At 38.0% G+C, this 23,566-nt stretch overlaps 1 protein-coding gene across 14 annotated transcripts in view; it reads right to left on the bottom strand.

The window, feature by feature from the left end:
- Positions 1-11,325: 11,325 nt before the first annotated feature.
- Positions 11,326-23,566, bottom strand: part of CSNK1G3 (casein kinase 1 gamma 3) — an 82,959-nt gene continuing 70,718 nt past the window's right edge. For 3 of the 14 annotated variants that reach the window (XM_063320011.1, XM_063320015.1, XM_063320009.1), the window contains 4 exons: positions 19,927-20,033; positions 19,534-19,557; positions 14,880-14,972; positions 13,470-13,601 (listed from right to left, as the gene is read on the bottom strand). In XM_063320011.1, the coding sequence (XP_063176081.1) occupies positions 14,915-14,972; positions 19,534-19,557; positions 19,927-20,033 (189 nt within the window). In that variant the 3' untranslated portion in view covers positions 13,470-13,601; positions 14,880-14,914. Of the gene's footprint in view, positions 13,602-14,879; positions 14,973-19,533; positions 19,558-19,926; positions 20,034-23,566 lie in introns of those variants that run through there. The other 11 variants (XM_063320013.1, XM_063320022.1, XM_063320008.1 and 8 more) reach the window with 5 other exon arrangements.

Raw genomic sequence — 23,566 nt, 5'->3', positions numbered from 1 at the left:
GAAAAAAAAGAAAGTGGTCAGAGTAAAACTTCAGTTTAGGAGGCCTGTGGCTATATAGGAGATGAACATTACAAACAAAACCAAACTACCCTCAAATGTGTGGTGCATATGCTCCAGCATTAGTATTGCTCCTTTCATGTGTTCCAAGATCACAGCTGGTGTCACACTGACATTTTTAATTTCTGCCTCAAGTACTTCTAAACAGAAACGTGTATATTTAGAAGACAACTGAACAGACTACATCTTCTCATTTATTTGTTGCTCCGAAATCGAGACCTTTGCTCTTTATTGAAAGTTCCAAAACACGACCAGTTGAGGACAAATCTAACTGGTTTGCATAGTATAAGCAGATGTGAAAAATGAGAAACTAAGTACAGATAAAATATGCAAGATGTCAAAACCAGCATTCCAAATAGAAAAATGATAGCAATTGCTCATTCCAGATTATTTTCCTCAACATCATGAAAGACTGCAATGCATTAACAACAACAAAAAAAACCCTAGAAAAAAATTAAACACGAAAAAGGATGCAGCACTCTATATTAGGGATAGTTACTGTGCCAGTGCAACCAAGACTACAATCAGAACCGGCCAATTCAATTTCTGTTGCAGCTGTTTCTGAATTTCCTTACTACTGCCATGCCACAGCAGTAGAGGGGAGATCTGTGAAATCAGGCTCTAGCACTGTGAACAGTCACTGCTGAAGTTGTTCTGGGCCAGTCTAAGGCAAGTTTCTGAAATCCGAGCAGCATCAGCACACTAGTGTGCCTTAGGGCTTTCACTGTTAGTGTGCAGGAACAGAACCTGAGGTAAGTAGATTTGGATGTTTCGCAGGGAACAAAACTATCCCGGCCACGTGGTAGCATTTTACAGTCTTGCATTCTGAGTATCAGCCTCTGAAGTTCTCCAGGTATTGTACAGAAACACCAGTTCTTTCATACAGCAGGGCTAATGCACATTTTCAAAAGTTAAAAAGAAAAAAAAAAAAAAAAGACTAGGTTTTGGATAAGCTGTGTTGAACTAATCTAGGAATGTTAACAACAAAATTTTCCAAGCCTCTAGCGTCTAAAAGAGGTACAAGACAGTTAACCTGGTGTAGAACATGAAAGCTGGTGTCAAGGATGCTCTGGATACATGTAGAAGTTCGAGTTCAAAAAGTAATCAGGCAACTTAATGGAAACAAAAATAAAATTCACTGAGGTTATTAAACGGATAAATACTGCTTGTGACTGAGGAAGTTCTGAACTGTGGAATGCTGAAAGAGGTGACTACTAGGGGAAGTATTATTATAAGTTTTCTTTTTCTCATATTCTTTCTTAGGTATCTGATAGTGATCACTGATGGTGAGAGACTACTCTGCTAAATATACATTCAGTCTGCTGCAACGTGGCTGCTCATGTAGTGTGACTTTCAAAACTTTCCCTGTTTTCACTCCTAATTTGAATTAAGCATATTTGGAAAAACTACCTCTGAAAAAAGTCACAAAAATTCATTAGAAATGTCCTTGCAATCACCTGTCTATGCTGAGGTCGCTTGCAGTTTCTGATAAGCCACCTTAATATAAATTTACTTCATTAAAAGCTTCACAGCTGTTGAGTCAGGCAACCTTCTGTCTCCACATGAAACACTGACCAGAAGTGATCTGCTGAGTTTCCACGCAAACTGATTCTGTGCCTTTAGCTCTGCACCTTCTTTCACAGGTTGTGATGGCTTACTGCTACACTGCTCTTACGTTAGCGTGCTTGCTGGCCAGTGTCTGTACCTCACATCAGTGATGACCATAAACTAACATTTCACTTATGCTAATAAGGAATGCTTGAATTTAACTCACTGAAACACTTCAGCAACCATAAAGTTCAGTGCGCAAGTATTTTAAAGCTAAAAATTGTAACAGCTGGCTATTTATCTATGCTTTTGTTTTATTTTGTTTTGATCTAAGAGCAGCATTCACGTTTAAAAAGAAAGACAGTTTTTGCGGTATGGTAAGATCATCTACATGGAAGCAGATGCAGTTTTTCTGCTGAATCGGGCCTTAATTTACATCACGTTATCCAGCAGAAATGCCCTACTTTTGTTGTAGTGTGTTACCATCTATTAAAACAAAATTGGAATCTTTTCAGTCCAAACGCTTTTCTTAAAAGACTCTTATAGGCAGGTTTGACCTTTACATTATGAATTTCATTTCATTGTAAGCTCTTACATTTATATTACTGCTTAACATGAACTCTCACTGAAATGTGACCTGACAATTTATATCTATATTTATTCATGCTAAGCTTTCTGCTTAACAACCATCGGGCTAAAAGTGTAGTATAGTTACTGTAGAAATAATATTTCCTCCTATTTCAGACAATGAAGGTCATACCAGCTTCACATAAAAGGAAATGCAATTTTTCATGTTTTTCAATTGTGGCATGCATTTTAAATTCCTTGTTATAATCACCCATAATAGAGTGTTTGCCAAAATTGCTTTTTCCCCCAAGCCCCTTTTCTCTCTTTTAAGTCAGGGATGTAGTTTATCATGAGTACTGCCCTGCCTACAGGATAAAAATACCAAATACACAGATTCAAAAGTTATTGAGCAATACAGCTGAAAAAAAGAAACCAAAAAAGAAACCAAAACAATCATCAGGCCTGCCTGTGACTCAGTTTTATTCATGCGTTCTTATTCCATTGGCAAAATAATTTTGCCTTTCTGGAGAATGCATTCAAAGAAAGAATCCCAAAGAGATATATAGGGCGTTAAGCTTCATGTTCTTATTAAACCAGGTCAGTAAGAATAACCGCACAGGTCTAGTTCCATGATGAAAGATGTGGTCGATTCCTAATTCAGTTTTATCTGGACACTTCGTAGATGGTCATCAGTACACACTAACTACAGCTACTGTGCTAATTTCTGCATTACACATTTGTACATTAGACTTCCAAAGTTATTGGAAGGCTCAGAACAATAGATATTGCTATCATGAAAAGATGGCTATTGAAATTTAAAGTGCGTTTTTCTATTTTAAAGCATCAGTTGCTTTTCCTTTAAGCAGATACATGTATCTAGAAATATGCAGATATTATTACTTGCACTCTGAAGTATGCTTCCTTGCTCAAAGAAAATGCTCTATTGTAGAATGTAAAGCTTGTAAAAAAGTTGTAAAACATGCAAATATTTATAAGATAGTTCTTAAAAAACAAATTAGCAGTCTTTTTTGTAGACATAAGACACTTGTTGAACATTCATAGGGCGATGACATTTACAGCAGTTTAACACATTGAACAGAAGATCAGTAGTTGGGTTGGGGTTTTGTATGTGTGTGTTGCTTGGGTTTGGTTTTTTTTTTTTTTTGAGCAATGCATTTTAACTGCAAAATGAAGCAGTTTCTGAAGCACTCGTTCCATTCCTGGTTACGGTTCCTGATAAAGCATTTTTTATTTGGAAATAACTAATGCTTTCAGTTACAAAGCACATATAATAAGAACTTTCAAATGTCCACTCTATGTGGCAGCATTGCAGCACAACTGAAAGTGTTTTAGCAACCATAGCAGGAATTTGGGGGGGACGTTTGTGGGGGGACGCGTTGAAGAGAAGAAACAAAATGCCGTGGAAAAACTAATTCAGCAGCAATGATAGTTTTGTGGCTGCACAAGTAGTACAAATTGTTTTGGTCCCGGTCTCCTTCTCTCCTTCTGTAGCTCCAAGTGATCCCAGACAACCCACCTCCTGTCTCACAACAATCCTTACCTCTGTACTCCTCCCTTCCCATAGGGAATCAACTCTGTCAAGGGACTGGAAATCTACCTGCTATGCAGTTAACTTGGGAAAGAGAGGGAAACATGAGTGTCTGGCGAGGGTGGTTATACAAATGCTAACTGTCAAGGCGTTACACTCGTACAAGGATAGAGATCAGCTGAGGCAAATATTATATTTGTGAAAATATGGAACCTGGTAGAAACAACCTCAACACTAAGCAATCCAACCAAAGCATGTCAGCTGTATCTAATGAAATCCAGCAATGTCAATTTAATACACTGTAGTACACTGACCAAAAAAAGACCTTATACGGCGATGGGGCTGGGGTCATTACTACTATTTTGACAGGAGATACACAAATTGCAACTAGTTGCAGAACACCATTGCCCACTATTGCACCCATGTGCAATCTGTAATTATGATAGGTCAAAATGTAGGGCATAGAGCTCAAACTACGGAATGCTTAGTACTTGCAGCCCATAATCAAATTGTGAGCCATCAGCTCTATTACTAAGTCATAGAACCACAGAATCCTAATCATAGAACACCAGGTAGGATGTGACCTCAAGGATCATCTGGTCCAACCTTTCTGGCAAAAGTGCGGTCTAGACGAGATGGCCAAGTACCCTGTCCACCTGAATCTTAGAAGTGTCCAATGTTTGGGAATCCACCAGTTCCCTGGGGAGATTATTCCTATGGATGATTGCTCTCATTGTGAAAATTTGCCTCTTGTGTCCAGCTGGAATCTGCCCAGATGTAACTTGTACCTATTACCCCTCATCTTTTCCATGTGACTTCTTGTAAAAAGGGAGAGTCTCCATCTTCTTTGTAGCGATCCTTTAAATACTGGAACATGGTGATCTACATCTTGAGAGAGAGAGAGAGAGATTCATATATATTTATATGTATTTATATATACCTTAAAGGTTTTCCTTCCTGCTTTGGTATACTGTGCTGATCTTCTGTAGTAAGTGACGTTGTCTCACAGACAGAACTCATTTCTTCTTGCTGGCCGTATTAGACATACTCAACTTGTAGTCACTGGACTGTCCATTTATGGCTGCTTCAGGATTCATTGTCCTAGACAGGACCAGAGATACAGCCACATGACAAAACAGTTTGGCTGCTACCGAAGTGCTTCTTGTCAGGGTTAAATTCTGCTTCACGGACGAAATTCAACATAGGCATTAGTGTAATAACTCTTCTCTAGAATACGTCCCTTCAAAATTATTTGACTCTGGAAGAATGCAGACCACTGAGTTCTATATGTTATCATTTGCATGGATAACCTGCTAGATAGCAATTCCGATATGAAATTAAGTATCATTGTGAAGTATTTCTAATATGCTTTCTGTATTAAGAGTACAGCAGTCGCATATAACTCTCAGAACAACGTCCACACCAACGGTTAGAGTTGTATGGCTCATGCTTTCTTAGTTTGCGAGTAACTCATCCAAGTTCATTTATGACAGGCATAACATAAAGGAAATGTTTGCAGCCAAAAAGCCTGAATAAAATTATCTTCACCAGAACACAAAATTACCTATTCATAGAAATCACTCTAAAAGGGGTTGGCCTTTAATACTAGTCCTAAAAATATGGTATTGAATAGGCTTAATTTTCTGGATCATTCAAACAAACACTAGAAAATATGTTGTTTTTGAAAACTACGTATGTAAGGATTGGATTTTTTCTTTTAAATATCTCAAAGTCCAGTCGGCTTTTAATTTTCCCCCTTGTATTCCTTTACACACAGTATGCTTAACTCAACAAGTTTTATACAACAATCACACTCAAGTTTAGTGCAGGGCTTTTGCCTTTGAAGCACCAATAGCTGTTTGTGCTATGTATACATGAATTTTAAAATCTGGCTTCAATCACAAACCAAAAAATGTTTGATGCATTCATCTCTGAAGTATGACAGCAACGTAGGAGAGAAATGAATTGCCTTCTTGTATTACAGTCCTTATTATAAAGTCATGACTCTCTAAGGTACTGGAATTACAAAATATAATTCAGATCTCAGAACTGACACACAATGTGTCTACCAATTCATTTGCTATGCAGACAAGATGTGCTTCTTAATTTGGTAACACTTTCCAATATAAATTTTGTATGTTTATGATGAATAAAAATTTACTAATATGATCTTAATGCATCATTAAACATTCTCATCAGGCTAAAGTTAAGACTGTACTTTCAACTGTAATTTTGTGCAACGCATGTAGGATGTGTGATGCAACACAGAGCACATGTGGTAAATACTAATTCAAGAATACGGCTTCCTCACAGAGACTCAACTCACCTCCAAAATGCCATCTTGACTGAGGAACAGCCTTCAGACTAATCCACGTAGTTTAAATTTATTTATTGGATTTTGTAAATATTGTTCATAAAAAGTGAGAAGCACATATCTCTGTTAGAAGAAAGAGTCGAGCACTCTAGCAATCTCTGGAATAAAACCGTTAATCCAAGTTTCTCTAATAACAGGACAAACAAATCTAAAAAGGTCCATCATACTTATTATTCAATCAGTTATTCACTACTGCTCTTTAACAGCTCACAGATGAAATGGGTCACTTCCATGCTGATCAAATTAATCTCATCTAAGAAATTGCTAACCTTGGGACTGACCAAGCAGATCAATGAGGCAAATCAGAGTAACAGCAAAAGAAAGCAGAAATTACTGCACAGATTTTCTCTAAAAAAATCTGTTTTTCTTAAATATGGGCATAAATAATTCTGACACTTAAGTAAAGTAACCACGCATTTTAATAGCAGATTTCTGAAGTTATGCACAAAACCAGTAAAAAATGTCCAAATATCAATGCTGAATTTGAATTTTTGGTATTACGTTTCCTTTGAATTGTTTTAGTCAAGTCAGGTAAATCTACTGTTGGCCTCCACTGATTTTGATTTAATTAGCCATAGCTACCAAGTAAAATGTGTTAATACTACTCAGAAATGTTTGATTTAAAGCATATTTTTTAAAAGTGTTGTATATACAATGGTCATCTGAGCAAACCAGACATTTAGAGCAAGACTTAGTATCAATTGTTGCATTTATCTTTTGGGAAGTTCTAGCTTGTTAGTTCTTACCCCTATCCACAAAACAGACCGAGATCAGTTACTCTGTATTGTCCCTGCAACACATCAGATTTGTAAGCACTGATAAAATCTCTCCACAGATTGAGTGCCTTGTTGTCAAAATGAGTCACGGCATGAATCCGGCCTCTGTGACACTAAAGAAAAAGCTTTGCATTGCCCATCTGTACAGAGAATTTCACCCTGTGTTAATGCATCTGCTAGGAGGAACTACCTGGTGTGTTGACAGTTTCCTCAAAATTGGCAGCTGTTTTTCTAAAAGGCAGTCAGTAATTGCTTGGTAAAATAATATGGCTTTTACAAAATCTGAAATGTCACCTATCATACTTTATATCAAAATAGTCTTTGTCAATAGCTATTGCCATTGTTTCAAAACTTATAGTATATATTCTTAATACGTCAACTAAAGCAACAACAGACACATAAGATAAAAGCATCCAGAAAATAAATGTGAAAGACATATACAGCTTCTAAAAGAATAACTACAAGATACCTGAAAACATGATGTCTAAAATTAATTTATCATAAATATAAGCACCCCTGGATTCAGACTGGAATTTTCCATTTCTTTTTCTGGAAGCCCTAGCTAAATGCTATTGCAAGCTGTGAAGGAAGAGTCCCAGTAGCACAGATGCTGAACTATCATCAGCTGTGAAATAGAAGTTTGAGCCCTAGCTTTCACAGAACCATAGAATGGTTTGGGTTGTAAGAGACCTTTAAAGATCATCCAGTCCAATGCCCCTGCCATGGGCAGGGACATCTTTCACTGGACCAGGTTGCTCAAAGGCCCGTCCAACCTGACTTCGAACACTTCTAAAGATGGGGTACCAACAGCTTCTCTGTGCAACCTCTTCCAGTGTCTCATGACCCTCATCATAAAAAACATCTTCCCTATAGCCAATCTAAACCTACCCCTCTTCAGTTTAAAACGTTTACCCCTTGTCCTGTCACTATACACTCTGGTGAGAAGTCTCTCTCTGTCCCTTTTATAAGCCCCCTTTGAGTATTGAAAGGCCACAATAAGGTGCCCCCTCTGCATCTCTGCAGAGTCACCTTCCTGAGCAATGGCCATGGCCTGGGCTTCTGCAGGAGAGGACAGACAGCGCCTCTGGCACATGGAGGACTACTACGCTTCAAGAAGACACTTCAGGTAACAGACCACAGCACGTGCCACTACACTGAAGCTTCATGCTGTGGACACAGCTGAGACCTTGGTCCTTACCAAGAAAATCGAGCCTGAGGAGGCAGGCCAGCCCCTTTGTCAACTGACACCTTGCATTGAGCTGCAAAGACGGTTCAGTCTCATATTTGTGGGATCTTCCACTTATCCTCAGTGCACAAACGCCTTCTTGAGTGTTCCAGAATGGAGAAGCCATGGGAACTCCTCCTCCTCCTCGTTTCCCTCCCTACTTCCCTGCAAGCGGCACAGGAGGGGAGCGTCTCAGGGCAGAGCTGGGAGTGTGGAGCAGAAAGGGGGCAAGTACATGATGTGGAGCAGAGCTTTGCCCTCACCCCCAGTGCACCTCCGATGCAAGTGCCTGTAGAGACCTGGATGGGAAGAAACATGGCACGTCGAGCGCCAGGTGCTGGAGGCAGTTCTTAGCACATCCCTGGAGCTGAGCGTGAGTGGCCAGGTGGCAGCAGCTGAACATGCCTTGCACTCCAGCTGCTGAGGCACCTTGACCAGGCTGGGCTTGGGCAACCAACCAACCTGCCGGCTCTGCTGACAGCACAGCTGCAGGACAAGGATCCCACCTGAGACCAGCACACATGTGACACAAACGCAAATCAAGGAGAAAACTGCACTTTTATTGCATCCAGGGACCGCTGAAAGGCAGCAGCTCCTGAAAGATGCAGGATACCCATGGCGTCTTCATCCTGCAAGAACAGCAGGCAAGCACTTACGCAAAATGGACCAGAGAAGCCCTGCCAAGGGGCCGTGCTCAATGTGGCCAATTAAGGCAAAGAATCCCTGGGGACCTGTGCTCATCTGCCCCAGGGCAAAATATTCCTCCCTCACCCCAGCCCCAGGGCACCAGAGGTGTCTTCATGCTGCAAGAGCAGCAGGCCGGAACTTATCCAAAACAGCCCAGGGAGCCCTGGCAAGGGGCTCTGCTCAGTGCTAGAGGGGAAGTAAAAACACAACCCTGGGGAGCAGTGTCAATCTGTCCTGGGGGAAAAGAAATCCCTCCTGACCGCAGACCCAGGGCACCAGTGGTGTCTTGGTGCTGCAAGCGCAGCCCACAGTCACCTACCCAAAATGGCCCAGAGGAGCTCTGGCAAGGGGCCATGCTCAATGCTGCAGAGGAAGGTGAAAAACCCCCGGGGGCCAGTGCCAATCCGTCCTGGGGACAAAAATTCCTTCCTGACCCCAAATCTGGCAACAGACCACAGCACATACAACATTGAAGCTTCATGCTGTGGACACAGCTGAGACCTTGGTCCTTGAGAAGAAAACCTGGTTTGAAAAGGCAGGCCAGCCCCTTTGCCAACTGCCACCTTGCATTGAGCTGCAAAGATGGGGTTGGGCTTGCTTTCATTTCGGCTCCCCCATACCTCAACTGCAAAACCACCATCTCTAGATGCCCTCCAACAATCACATCACCCACAAGTCCTCAAGAGCACACTTGAGTGCTTCTCAGTACAAAGGAATACAGAAGTATAGTCTGAAAAATAGCTCATGTTAAATTAGTCTGTGCTGATTTTGGCTGGGATAGAGTTAGTTTTCTTCTTAGTAGGCAATACAGGGTTATGTTTTGGATTTGTGCTGAGAACACTATTGATAACACAGGATGGTTTTGTTACTGCTGAGCAGCGCTTACACAGAGTCGAGGCCTTTTCTGCTTCTCATACCACTCCACCAGCGAGGAGACGGGGGGTGCACAAGAAGTTGGGAGGGGACTCAGCTGGGACAGCTGATCCCATGACCAAAAGCATAACCCATACCATGTGACATCACGGCTCAGTATATAAAGTGGGGGAACAAGGAGGAAGGGGGGACTTTTGGAGTGATGGCATTTGTCTTCCTAAGTAACAGTTAGAGGTGATGGAGCCCGGCTTTCCTGGAGATGGCTGAACACCTGCCTGCCCACGGGAAGCAGTGAATGAATTGCTTGCTTGGCTTTGCTTGCAGGGGCAGCTTTTGTTCTACCCATTAAACTGTCTTTATCTCAACCCACAAGTTTCCTTACTTTTACTCTTCCGATTCTCTCCCCCATCACACCATGGGGGAGTGAGCAAGCGTTGCCAGCTGGGGTTAAACCACAACATAGTCAATGAAGTTGGTGGGTTAAGAGTAAGTTTTGGGGTTTTTTTTTCCTTTTTTTAAACAAACAGTACTTTTAGATTCGGTAGCCTTTAATGACAACAGGATAATATTTCAGAGGCAAGCTGTCTGAAGACATATGTAAGCATCTTAAATACCCCATATTATAGTATATGTCACCACAGGAAGCCCCACAGATATTAAGTAAATCTGTATTTTGAGTAAGGTCCAAACAGACATGGTAATAAGATATGGAACAGCCTATCTTACAAGAAAAATAAAAATTGAGCATCTGAGAACTGAATGCATACTTATATACTACCTCAGTTACTATCACTCATCCTGACAAAGAGGAAGATATTCTCAGAAAATATAGTATTTAATTTGATAAGTCACTGTACAGTGACTTAATCCTGACATAACTGATTCTGCAATCTTCATGTTTGAAATATCCTTCAAAAAAGCTACTAAGAGCTCCTAGAAAATCACTGAAAAATTAACAGAGGTGTAGTTTCAAGCACTCAGGTGTTAGAATTCCAAGTCTCAAAATGAAGTTCTGAGGAAAGCTTTGGTTTGAATGAAAACATGAACTTGAAAAAAAAATTTACTTGCAGTATTTCTATAGATATGTAAGAGCACAAGCAAATGAAAATATCTGCTTATGAAGCAAAGTGCTAGGAATCTTAGCTAGAAGTCTAGCAACCAATTTCGCCTATTAACACTGTTCTTAAGTAAATATGCCCCTTTTTATATCATATTAAATGTTCTACAGCTAGGAACAGTCACCTCTACTGAACAAAAGGTTGTGACTGAAAAACTAACTGTAAGTCTTCCTTTTCTAGATACCGACCTGCAAAATTAAAGACACATTTATTGCATATGTCACAGTATCCATATTGGCTTTTATTCTAGGTGGCTGAAAGCCTAGACTTACCCATGGAGACCCTGAGCAGATTTCCTAGTTAGAAACACATGCATTTAAGTCTCTTCACTCCATTGTTATCATTAGGTGTATTAAAGCATATAACACCACCACCTGCTAACTAAGCAAACAACTGCAATATTGATGTAGCAGTTTGAGTAACATGCTTTAACATTCCTTGCTGTCCAAAAAGATTAAAACTGTTCAGCAATTCTTAAGATAACAGCTTCCATTATTTCATCCAAGATCGTAGGAAAGGGAGAGAGAGAGGCAAGTTTTATAAAACTATCTTTATTTTTTGTCTTACATTTAAACAGGGATGTATTTCATTTTTAGACATCCACCCAATGATGACTTCATTACTTTAGCAGGAAAATAAAAGGATATAAATGCAAATCATATTGGCATAACCTGAACATACCTGCATTAGTACTGACCGCTTTGCTGGAATAAAACCTTCTTCAGCATTAAAATCAAGCACTTCAAAAAATATTGCTGAAAAGCAAGTGCCTAGATACTGGTCATTTCAGCAAATAAACAGCTTTTGTATATTCAAATATTTTAAGTCCGTAATACACACACTTACATGTACGAAGTTCAGATCATACAAATACTGTACAGGTCAAAAGCCTCTGAGAATAAAACTAATCAGGTGTGTGAGAAATACATATACCACATGGACTTACAAATCTTACAAAGCAACAAATTTGGTCAAGTACTATGAAGAAGGATGCGTTTTCATATGAAAATGGTCAAGTAACCTTTTCAGCTCAAATAAAAACAATGAAGTAACTTCATGAGTTTGAGATAATCAAAACCACAAACTGGTGGAGTCGAAACTTATGACCTGTTATACAGTATGTTTTTGTAGGCCAAGTTTAGGTTTTTTAAAACAAAAACTTAAATCATGAACGGTAATAATGACAAAGATCAAAGTATACATATAAGCACATAATCCAAACAACGAAATACACTTTTGGCCGTTAAGGAAAAATAAATTACAAAATACAATTAAAGTCCTTGTAAATGCAATAATTAATTCAAAGGTGTGCATTTATTTTAATACACATTTTAAATGCTACGACAAAACAGATTAAAAATAAATATGTATGCCAAAAGGCATGTGTGGATAGAAAAAATGCTAATTAGCTCTAGAAGAATTATAAAAAAATTGAGATAATCTGAGTTTTGGTCAACAAATCTGTCTACTCACTTCCATCTTTCACACCCCTTCTTCAGTAACTGGCAGCTAAACATGACAAAAGCATACCTCTGTCACTATGGCTTTAAAAGAAGCATATATTTTCTGAAGACAAAAATATAAAATGGGCTGCCTTATATACAGAACTGCCGGTTTGTTCACATTGCAGGCACTTCACTGGACTCTGCGGAAGTACCTGACACCCTTGCCATCCCACTATAATAGTGTTATTACACTGAAAGACAAGAAATTTCCAGGGAAAAAAAAAATTTGGGGAAATTTTGTGTGCTACGGGCTAGTACACACATAAAGGAGAAGTCTAACTCACTTCCATCGCATTTGTTTTCTAAATCAAAGAGTAATATAATTTACAAACAGATCTCTAACATTACCCATATTTTCAAGTTAAAGATGTTGTCAATCATCAATTACCTTAGTAAACATACAGGCTTTAATATTTATTCCACTGTAACCAGATTCACATTTATTCTTTCTTTTATAATTCCGCTGTAGATCCTCTTTTGAAGGTATTTCAATCTTATTAACATTACTGGAAGCACAACTTAAATTACACAAACTTCTGTATCCTTCGTACAAACACTGTTGTCATTTCTACTGCACTGCAATTCCATTGTAGGTATAAAAAAACCCTGGTTTTCAAGCCCAGAGCCTACTGGATATACTCTCTGTTCATTAATCTCACCAGCATTTAGACAACTGTCAACGGTTACATCAGCTTCTTCCATATCTCTAGATAGTGACTGTACAACAATATCACAGACAGAGTTTAATGCTGACGCAATTTGACTACAGTATCACCAGTAATACTGGGAGAAAAGAAAAAAAAAATCAATGCAGTGTCAGAAAAGAAAAGAGATTTTATTATTTTTCTGAAAGGTTGTGCATTCCTATTTTTCTTCTGCATTTTGGAAGAAAACTGCTTTTGATATGCTGCTACAAACTCAAATAACAGGTTTATGACAGCTGTCTTCAGCTAAGACACTTCTAGTACTTCCTACGACAGAAGAAATACTTTCCAAGTTTAGTTTTGCTGAAGATATTGTTCATTTGTACCATTACATTGGTCCAAGAAGCACTCATATTTGACAAAACCTTAAAGCTTTTAAAATAAATGAATTAAAGAAACAAAAGATGGTTGCAGGAGAATCAAATCAAAGCACACAGGCTTGACATTATTTTTAAGGGTATCCTTGGAAAATGTGTGGTCATTACGGAGGTGGTGGGGTTTTTTAAGTCCACAAGACAGAAGGTGAACAAATAAGCAATTTCCTGTGTTCTGTTTGGGTCTAGTCATTTGTGGCGCTGAATGCTTTTCCTTGTCCTCCGTTTGAAAAGACAGCAGCACCTGCAGATGTGACATGAATTACATATGATATAAAATGAAGTCAGGAAACTAAACTCTGTTCACTACATTTGTTTCACTTGAAGTATGTAGTTCAGGTATAGCCAGCACCACAAGGAACACATTAAGCTCTATTGCAGGTGATCAATACATTAGTAAAAGAAACTGAAGTAAAGATATTTTTGGCACATTTCACCAAATGAAAAAAGCTATAATAAAAATAACTATTAAGTTTAGACTACTGTGTGAGGGTATCAAAAGCATGGGCATTATAGGCCAACTTTAAAAAGTATTTATAAGAATAAGGAATGTTCTGTTACCTAAGTATTCTCCGTATTAACTGGTAATATGCCAAACACAAGCTTGAACCTTTTGTGACACTTGATTGTGTCACCTGTACTATGCACTTAAGACACTGCTGTTGCTAATACAGGAAAACAATTTGGGGTTCTTTTGTCAACAAGAGCTTGGAAAAATCTTCCCCAAAATGTTTTAAAAGAAAATGTTTGTGAACAATATAATTAACGTTCTGATTCAGTGCTGTTACGATATTACTACAGTGAAAAATTACAGCTTTAAGTATATTGAAGTACACTCATATTCTTTCTTCTGCTTTATTGCATACTACATGAAGGAAACTAAAATTGACAAATACTGCAAATTTCATTTAGAAAATAGAGACAATCTTAAAGTAACTGAAAATACACTATAAAAGGAAGAAGAACTGGAGGGAGTTAGAGACAGATAATACATAGGAGGACTGCAGAAGTCCAGGAAGTATTTTTGAAAACAAACTAAAGAGGAAAGTAACAAGTACACAAAGAAAGTGTTTTTATTTGCATGTAGTGTTAGCCTTATTTTAAGCAACTCCCAGCTTCAGACCGCCACCTTTAAAATTAAAGCTTCCACTCAGTAAAGTATTCACAATTTGCAATTAAAAGTGACCATGCAAGCTGTCTACCTTAACAGAGCTTGCCCCATGGAGTTCTGCAGTTTGGTTATTGAGTTTAGCACTTGCAGTGCTACATACTCAAGAACCTTTCTTAAACTATGAAGTAAAACAGAAGTGAAAACATGAATGTACTGCATCAATAGCCTATCAGTAAGTCCTTAAGTTCACCAAGTATTTTATGTCACTAAAATTCAACAGGAATCCTGCTGATCTAGTTTGGAATATGGGAAATGGGGAAAGCATTTGAAAACCAGGGAGAATAATGATCTAAAAATAAGGTTCTACAAGGTGCAAGAACAACATCCAAAGTAAGGGGAGACAGAAGTTACCTTCTCAAAATATCCAAGGGCACCCTGTCGCTCAGTCACTGAAAAAGTAGCAGTGGGCAGAGGCAGACCAGAGCTGCTCTGAGAGTTACATAACTTTCAGTAGAAAAAAACATTGGTTATTGATGGAGGAAGCCCAAAATTAGAACTCAATAGGGGAAACTACACAGATATTTTTACAGCTAGCAGAAATATCATACTGTATTTAGTAACTTTAAAGTACTTCTAAAAGAGGCATAATTGTTTTTAAAGGCTAGTAGCCACCAACTGCAACTGAAATTCCCCATAACTGCGAAACTTTTTTTCCTGGCATCTGTCTACAATCACTAGCATCCATTATCACTTAAGCTTTGAATTCACATGCAGATTTATGGGGGCCAATTTACTATAATCCTTCTTTCACCCCAATTTTTCCAAAGTATTTTATATATGTATGTACAAACACACACCATATCACAACAAAGCATTTGACAGTGGCCCCTCCCTTTCGACATGAATTATCCTATGATCCTATAAGTGAGAAAATCCTACCCTGGACTGTGATTGTAAATCACTTTTGTACCTGTTTCAGGTTGGGAGTCCTCAAAGAAAACATTCAGAAAAGATTTGTCTCGATTCATAATTTTAGTATATATAGAACACTGGTTACATAAGTAACTGTAGGAAGATTAAAGTGTGGCAGACAATTTATATTCTAGAAAAACAATCTAGAATTTTAACCTCTCTAACTATGCTTATATGGAAGATGTCTCAAGGAACAGCAGATCACACTTCTAAAATGTTTAGGACTGCTTGAATCCTCTGTGTAATTCAAGGACACTAGGTTTTCATGCTTTCCTTCACAGAAAATTTTAACCCATCCTTTCCGCAAATCTCGTACTGTCCTTTTTTCCTTCTCCATAGCCTATTTAGTTTGCTACCTCTCTGTCAACCAGAGCAGAAAGGCATCATACAACAGGGAATTCAAGGGTTCCATCTATAACCAACACAAAGCACTGCTTTTTTGATCTCCTGGTATTCTGGAGTTTGCATAATACTATTACAAAGAGTATAATTTCTATTATCAGCTTGGGTTTTTTTAATTATATGAACTATTCAACTGTATTCTAGTTCAGGGAGTTTCACTAAATGCTGGAGAATGTTACTTGATGTGGGAGAATAAATCCCTTACTAATATATATCTAAAAAGTGTTAAAGGAATGCAAACTCCACAGAGCATTGCAAACCACAAGACTGGCTTGGAAACTTACTGAAACGTATATTTATCAGCTTAGAAGCCTTCCGAGGCCAAATAAATGTCATTTTAAAATATATGCACATTTACATGGGAATAAGACAGGTCAGACTACACTGCTTGATAATAAATTTTATGAAAGAAACGTAACCCTGAAATTAGAGATCCACAGTGCATAACCTCTTGAAGAGTATAATTTAGAAATACAGACATGTTCTTAAGAATACCGTCACTAGAGGGTGTCATTCTCACTTTTATATATATTTCATTGCTTGAAGCCATATTTTTAAAGCTACAGATAGGGGCATTTTTAGTGAGTATTAAACCACAAATTTACCATATTATTCAATATGCATGCAAAACGCATAAGAACAGATAATCTTTGAAAATTTTCAATTCTAGAAGAGCAACTTTTTTCTTTTTAAAGAAAGCATTTAATACCTGCTAACTGCTTTCTCTGTAGGGTATAAAACATTTTTATAGCAGGCAGTATAATATCAGTTTATGAAACTCGAGGAACAACTTTTCCTGTAGCAATCTCAGTACTATGGTTACAAACATTTCTTGTCCTATTTAAAACATTATCATACCTTTTTTTCTATTGAATACCCTTCCCTCTACCATTTGAGCAGTCCCTTGGCACAACATGCTAAAGCATGTTCAGTTCGGTATCAGTGTTTAGATAGCTGTGTTTTTATATTTGCCATCTAGCATGTGGCAGCACTTTACTGCAAGATTACTAACGGGTGTTTAAAGTGGAAAAACGAACGCAAGATTCAAAAAGGACAGATCATATCATCCTGTTTGCCCTTCTCCATCCTCTCATGGCAGAACCTTTTGGTTATACAAATCACACATGCTTCTTCATAGAAGCAACTGTCCTGATAGCTAGCAAAGAGTTAAGGAAAGAAAAGATAATTGCTCGGTGATAACCAGAAGATCATCTGTAGAAGATCAGATCTACAAGTGCCAGGGCAAAACAGTGATTAGTCAACCAAAAAGGCTAGTTTTCTCCCTGCTTTACAACTCCAGTAAGTAACAAATGAAATAGGGCTTAAAGGTACTTTTCTAAAAAAAAAAAAAAAAAAAAAAAAGAACAAAGAAACAAAACCCACTAAAAAAACCTCAAAGAAAAACCCCACAACCAAAAAAAAGCCGGCAAAAAGAAAAAAAAAACCCACACCAAAAAACCCCAAACCCCAACACGCACTGCCAAGTCATGCTTGTTGCACAGCAACACTCAAGGAGCATGAAGATGACAAGGCGTAAGATTTAGAATATATACTGCACGTGAGTATATAAACACATATCAAACAATGGAAGTGTTGGATGATGTCCCAAAACAACAAAATGCTTACTGAAAAAAATCCTTATCCTTTCTGATTAACAGCATCCCATGGAAATGGGAACAGATGATCTAATATTCACTAAACAATATTTGTGTTCATAGTTAAAATCACACCTTTTCTTCAGTTTTGTAAACCATTATATAGTCATGCTAAGCTTCTAAAATTATGAAAAAATCTAGAAGAAAGAATGAAGTGTTTCTAAAAAATACTCAAGTTTGTCTCAGAGTATGAGAAAACATTATAAACAGAAAGTATCAGGAAGAGCTTAACTTTGTTCGTATCTTCAGATGGAGAAAAGATTATGAAATAGGTATGAAGTGAGAGTATTTTAACAATGTCTCCTAAAAACCAAAAAAGTCTATACCACAGACATGAAAGATAAAGATACTTGCATTTCCTTATACTCTTCAGCAATGTAAAAATCTATAAATGGATGTTTAAACATCTCTCAATACCTTTTGACAATAAGCTTGTAACTATCATTTTAAAATGTAAAATGACCTAAACCTTTTAAAGTATTATTACTGATAAGAGATGTATACCTAAACATTGACAGCAATGCTAGGGAGGCAGTGCGGACGGGGGGCTGTGCGTGCGTGTTGGTTTAATTACTGCCAAAATACAAGAAAATGAGGAAACTCTGGTTTAAATAAACACCACTGGAAAACTAATTTGTGTTTCATATTAAAAAAGATGATTAATCTAAAGAGTAGAATATTGAGTCTAGAAATTTTGTCTGTAATAAAACCAGTAAAGACTAGGCCTAAAAGGTCAAGGATAGCGTATTCGTCCATCAATTATTCATATCAAAGGAAATTAATTTCTACATTTTCAAAGCTGCTGCAGCAACTGGGCTTCTGAGAAGTCTCTCACTTTCTGTAGATCACTAAACATAGCTTTAGTTGTGCTAAGCACTACTCAAAACTTTACAGAAATTTAATCCTTTCCTGTGTGTACATAAACTAGGCATAAGGAAGGTTATCACTGCACTTATCCAAAAGGAGGGGATAGGGAATTTCTCTATATGCAGCCTATCAACATCTTTGCTCTTTAGCATCTTTTTTTTTTTGTTTTATATATATTTAAGAAAACTGAATTCTTGACAGAAAAATAACAATAATAATACTGTACTCTGCAAAGATGACAGATAAAGAACTGGTCTTTGCAGTGCTCACAGGAAGTGCACAAGTGTGCACACCTCCATGCACATAAATCTTACATACCAAAATCAAAACCTGCAGAACAATCACTTCAATAACAATTTCTACTTTGAGACATTTCCTCTTACCTAAAAATTAGGAAAATAGGCCTTACAAGACTTAACTGCTGTTAAGGAATGTTTACTGGATTTTTATGCTACTAATTTTATGATTTTATGATAAACTAGATCCATACCCTTGTAAAATCCTATTCCAAGAACAATTATAAAAGACAACATATTGAAAGTTATACTGCCTTTAGCTATCAAGAATATTTTTCTGTATTACTTTGCAAGTCTGACTTTACTACTCAAATCTATATACATTAATTGTCCAACCCATATTAACAGACCTTAATATTTTCCCGGTTTATTACACTGTAACTTTAAGGAACCCTGAAGTTAAGTTTTAGTAACTAGTTAGCAGGTTGTCAAAGACTAATATTCTGGTAAATACTTTGCTTACAGATATAACAGGCAAAGCTCAAACATTTGCTAGTATTTATTACTTGTTCATGTGAGTTATTTTCTAGATGTTAAAATACTAGCTGAATGCTACACCATCTGAAAATAAAGTTTTCTCCTCTAAAACAGGATAGCAAGTAAGAAAAAAAATATTCTACTACCCACTAAAAAGGATTAAATAAAGTACACTGCAGACTACGCAACTTAAAAGCAAGCAAGATTTGAAGCAGGCAAAATAGCTCCTGAAGGTGGCTGTTTGTATAAAGAGTTAATCGTTTCACAATATTAAAACATGTTTTGTGATTTCCAAATGGCCTTGCTATTTTCACGTTCTCCGAAATCAGTTTTAAACCAAATAAGAGGAACAAAGCCCCTGGGGCTATTTCTGCCTGCCCGTGCTGTAGAACTCACCACATGTTCAACACTTTCTGGCAGCTATACAGAAAGAGAGTAAGGTAAAAGAAGAATCAGAATACCACATAGAGTAAGAATTTTACATCTTTCACACATAACTTTTGATAGTCAGAACGCTATCTTAAAATAAAAATTTCGAAATTAGCCAAAATATCCAAAATGCATGCACTTCTCTATTATAGATAGATGTGTTACAGGGCTTAGGCTAAAAAGCACAAGCTACAGAAAGTCTTTATTTAAATATTTAAAGCCAAAATTAAGTATAGCAGTATATTTTGCCCCTCACCAGTGGCTATTCAGTTTAGACAATATTTTTTTAATAGCTATACAAGAAAATTTTTGAAGCAGCTGAGCACACAAGATCCAAAGAATATAAAAAGATGGACATACTTAGTTTCATCCATTACTTCTACTTCTGCAGGAGCTGTGATAGGTGCATTTGAACGGCCTGCAGTTGGGTCATCTGTGTTCAGTTCTCCATTTGTTGAGCTTACTACCTGAAATCACCAGAAATACCTGAAATTATGCTAGTGCCAGACAAACATTTGTCAATTCCTGAAGTTACAATACATCTTCAAAAATCAGTAATTTTTGTTAATTCTGTAATTCTTTTCATTCCAATAACAGTATCTTTTCCAGGTTTTATTCCTGCATCCCTGCGCTCCTACCATTTTTCTTTTGTATCTACTAATGGAACTGACATCCACATGACAGACTGAAAGTGAGCAGACTAAGCAAAGCAATTCTGTTCATTGGGTTTGATAATATCATGTCTCTTCAGAGCCTTAAGGGAAGGCACTAACCCCTTCCCTGGTATCAATTCAGTCAGTCCTACCCTGTTTCTGATTCTTCAGTGTATTTAAGCTCCTTAGCTTCCCTCTTTGTGTAGCCCAATTCAGTGCTATCTCAAAGTGTACTCACCAGAAGAGGGGAAAACTAAGACATTGCCTAGACCTAAGAGTGTAGGTGGTGCTCGGTTTACACTCTTAGAGCACAGGAACACTTACTGCCGCCAAAAAAGAAAAAAAAATAGATTCAACTTCATTCCCATTAATTTACTCTTAAATTTCTTTGTAAATTCTTAAGACACCAGGACAGCTCTCTTTCTCTGGGAATGTTTGTTTTGTCTTTAAACCAAATGGAACTCAATACTCTCTCAGTTTGTCAGCTTTCCGGCATGACAAATGGAGCTATTCCAGAGGCTTCTCCCTTATTCATCTCACAGAATCTGCCAGGAAGATGGTTAACTGGATATGGACAAGTGCATAGCATTGTCAGCTGCCCTGACCAGATAACTGACCCGTTAAAGTATGAAGAGGTTTACTGACTACAAAGTAGCAGCAAATGCTTGACCAAGCAACGTTGCACAAAAATATCATTCTGGCCAAATAATATAAAAGCCTACAGAAAACATCTGTAAAATATCATCAGTTACAGGAGAGTGGACCAGTAGTAGTCCATAGTTCAAGATTCTTACAAGCTGTTGCCTGAAGGTTGGAAATTAAAACAGAAGACAGCAGAGGGAAAGAGAGTCATCATCATAACCTTACTAATTCCCTTCACCCTTCCAAGCTCTACTCTTAACGTAGAAGTTATGTCTCATCTATTTATAACCAGAGCTAGTAGCCTTCCCTATGGAGGTTTGCTTTGTGGTTCCTACTGTGACTAAGGACAGAGCTTCAGAAGTTTGCTGAACCTTAAGCCATTTTCCATGCCATATGTCTACATCAGGCTGAGTTTTCTCCTTTTTCAAGTTTCACTAAAATAGGAACCACTGCCAAAAAAACCCTGCGGCTCAATAACAACACAAACAGAAAGATGTCCAAGATTGCAAGAATCCGATTACTTAAATTTTGGTCACTATAACTGGAGGACTTCTGGGAGATTGGACTTAATTTCTGTGATGATAGGTAAGTCAGTGATATTTCAACCAGGTGGTTAAGCTTGGTTTCATATCATTGGGGATGGCAAAAGCACTAAACATTCAGTGACAGAAATACGTAGGAATTGTGCTTTAACAAATCACAAGATGGTGGGTCAGGGATCTTAAACTATAAACCCTGGGTTAGTAGATTTTCTTTTTTTGTTTTTTACAAGTATGTTAATATTTATTGTCATCCTTGTCCATATGTACTGGTAAGGGGAAATAGTATGATCCCAACCATCTCACCAGGTATCTTACTGCGCAAATAATTTCATTGCTTCTTGTGAAATTTACAGTTGTTAACAGTGATATGCAGAGCAAAAACATACGGTGTTTGCATGGGATGTACTTGCTAAATAGGTCAGGATGGTTCCTGAAAGTGTAAGAGTAAAAAAATTTACTCGGCTTGTCCAACAAATGAGTTTTGGATCCAGAGGATCCAAATCATAACTACATAATCACAACTACAGCCTGCACTACTCCATATAAAGCAATGCCACCCAGTTAAGATTGTAGTCAACCTTGCCTGCAGCCCTAATAATTTAGGATTTCTGCTTCGTGATCTAGTCTTAAAATGAACTTCCTAAAAAGATCCTCAGACCTGTGCTCAAGGTTTAGTAACAACAGTTGATCAGAAAGAGAAGCCTTTGTCTTCAATTTACTCAAGTAAGGGTAGGATACATCAAGAAACAACAAGACAGCCATATGCCCCTTTCTGGATGGGAAGCAAACCCATACACGTTAGCATTCCTGACTGTTGTAAAGAACAGGTGACAGTTTCACAAGTATTCGCAACAACTCCTATTTTCTTCTCTTCTCCTACAAAAAGGATATGAAAACATTTATGACATACTCAAATACCAAACACATTGCTCAACTCTAGCATCTATGGAGCTCTCACATGGCATTCTCTTTCACACTTCTTTCCTAGGAGTGCCTATTCCATCTTTCACCTCTATCTTCTTGGACAGCAGATTCAAAAAAAAAAAAAAAAGGATCAAACTCAAGCATGTAGAGATTCTCCATTTGAACTGGAAAACATGAAAGTAGATGTCTAAAAATGCTTCCTACATTAATAATGTAGTTCTGAATATTTTTCTTCAACAATAGGTTAAAAAAATCTATCCCTTCTGACGGATAAAAAAAGTTAGGAGAAAGTGAAAACATTAAGGCAGGAACAAAACTGTATCTAAGCACATTTTTATGGTCTGTCTTCTACCACTGTTAAAGGAAGTCTATTTTGGAGAGGCAAGGCAGATCAGCAAAAAAGGGTCTCCTACTCTGGTTCAAGATTCATGGATAGTTCTTATCAGCCTTTGTCAACAACTCTCTTCTGGTCTTCTTGGAACCCCTTTTGGCAATTATTAAAAGAACACCTGCAAGATTTGCACAACTCATAGTAACAAAACCCCCTCCTGGTTTATGACCGATTTTGTTTTTGTTTTGTTTAAAATCACAGTTAAAGTCATACTCATCTAAACTGACTTCAGTTTTAAAGAAGCAATAACGATTTTCTGCCTCGGTCAATGCACTGGCATAGGCTAACAAAGAACAAAGCTTATTTCAGGGTTTCCCAACACATTGATATGCTTAAAAAAGAGGAAGCACAGAAGGGAAGTGATGGTGCTTCCATACTTGGCACTGGTGAGGCCTCACCTCGAGTCCTGTGTTCAGTTCTGGGCCCCTCTCTACAAGAGGGACATTGAAGTGCTGGAGCGTGTCCAGAGGAGAGCTACCAGGCTGGTGAGGGGTCTGGAGACCAGGTCATATGAGGAGAGGCTGAGGGAGCTGGGCATGTTTAGCTTGGAGAAGAGGAGGCTGAGGGGAGACCTCATTGCCCTCTACAACTACCTGAAAGGAGGTTGGAGAGAGGTGGGTGTTGGCCTCTTCTCCCAGGTGAATAATGACAGGACCAGAGGAAATGGTCTGAAGTTGCGGCAGGGGAGGTTTAGGTTAGATATTAGGAAGAAGTACTTTACTGAAAGAGTGGTCAGGCACTGGAACAGCCTGCCCAGGGAGGTGGTTGAGTCACCATCCCTAGAGGTGTTTAAGAAATGTCTAGATTTGGCACTTCAGGGCATGCTCTAGTGGCAGAGATTGTAGGCT

The sequence above is a fragment of the Chroicocephalus ridibundus genome, chromosome Z (genome assembly GCF_963924245.1).
Source record: "Chroicocephalus ridibundus chromosome Z, bChrRid1.1, whole genome shotgun sequence".
NCBI lineage: Eukaryota > Metazoa > Chordata > Aves > Charadriiformes > Laridae > Chroicocephalus > Chroicocephalus ridibundus.
Note: the sequence above shows the minus strand (reverse complement) of the source record. Positions and strands in the feature narration are given on the sequence as shown.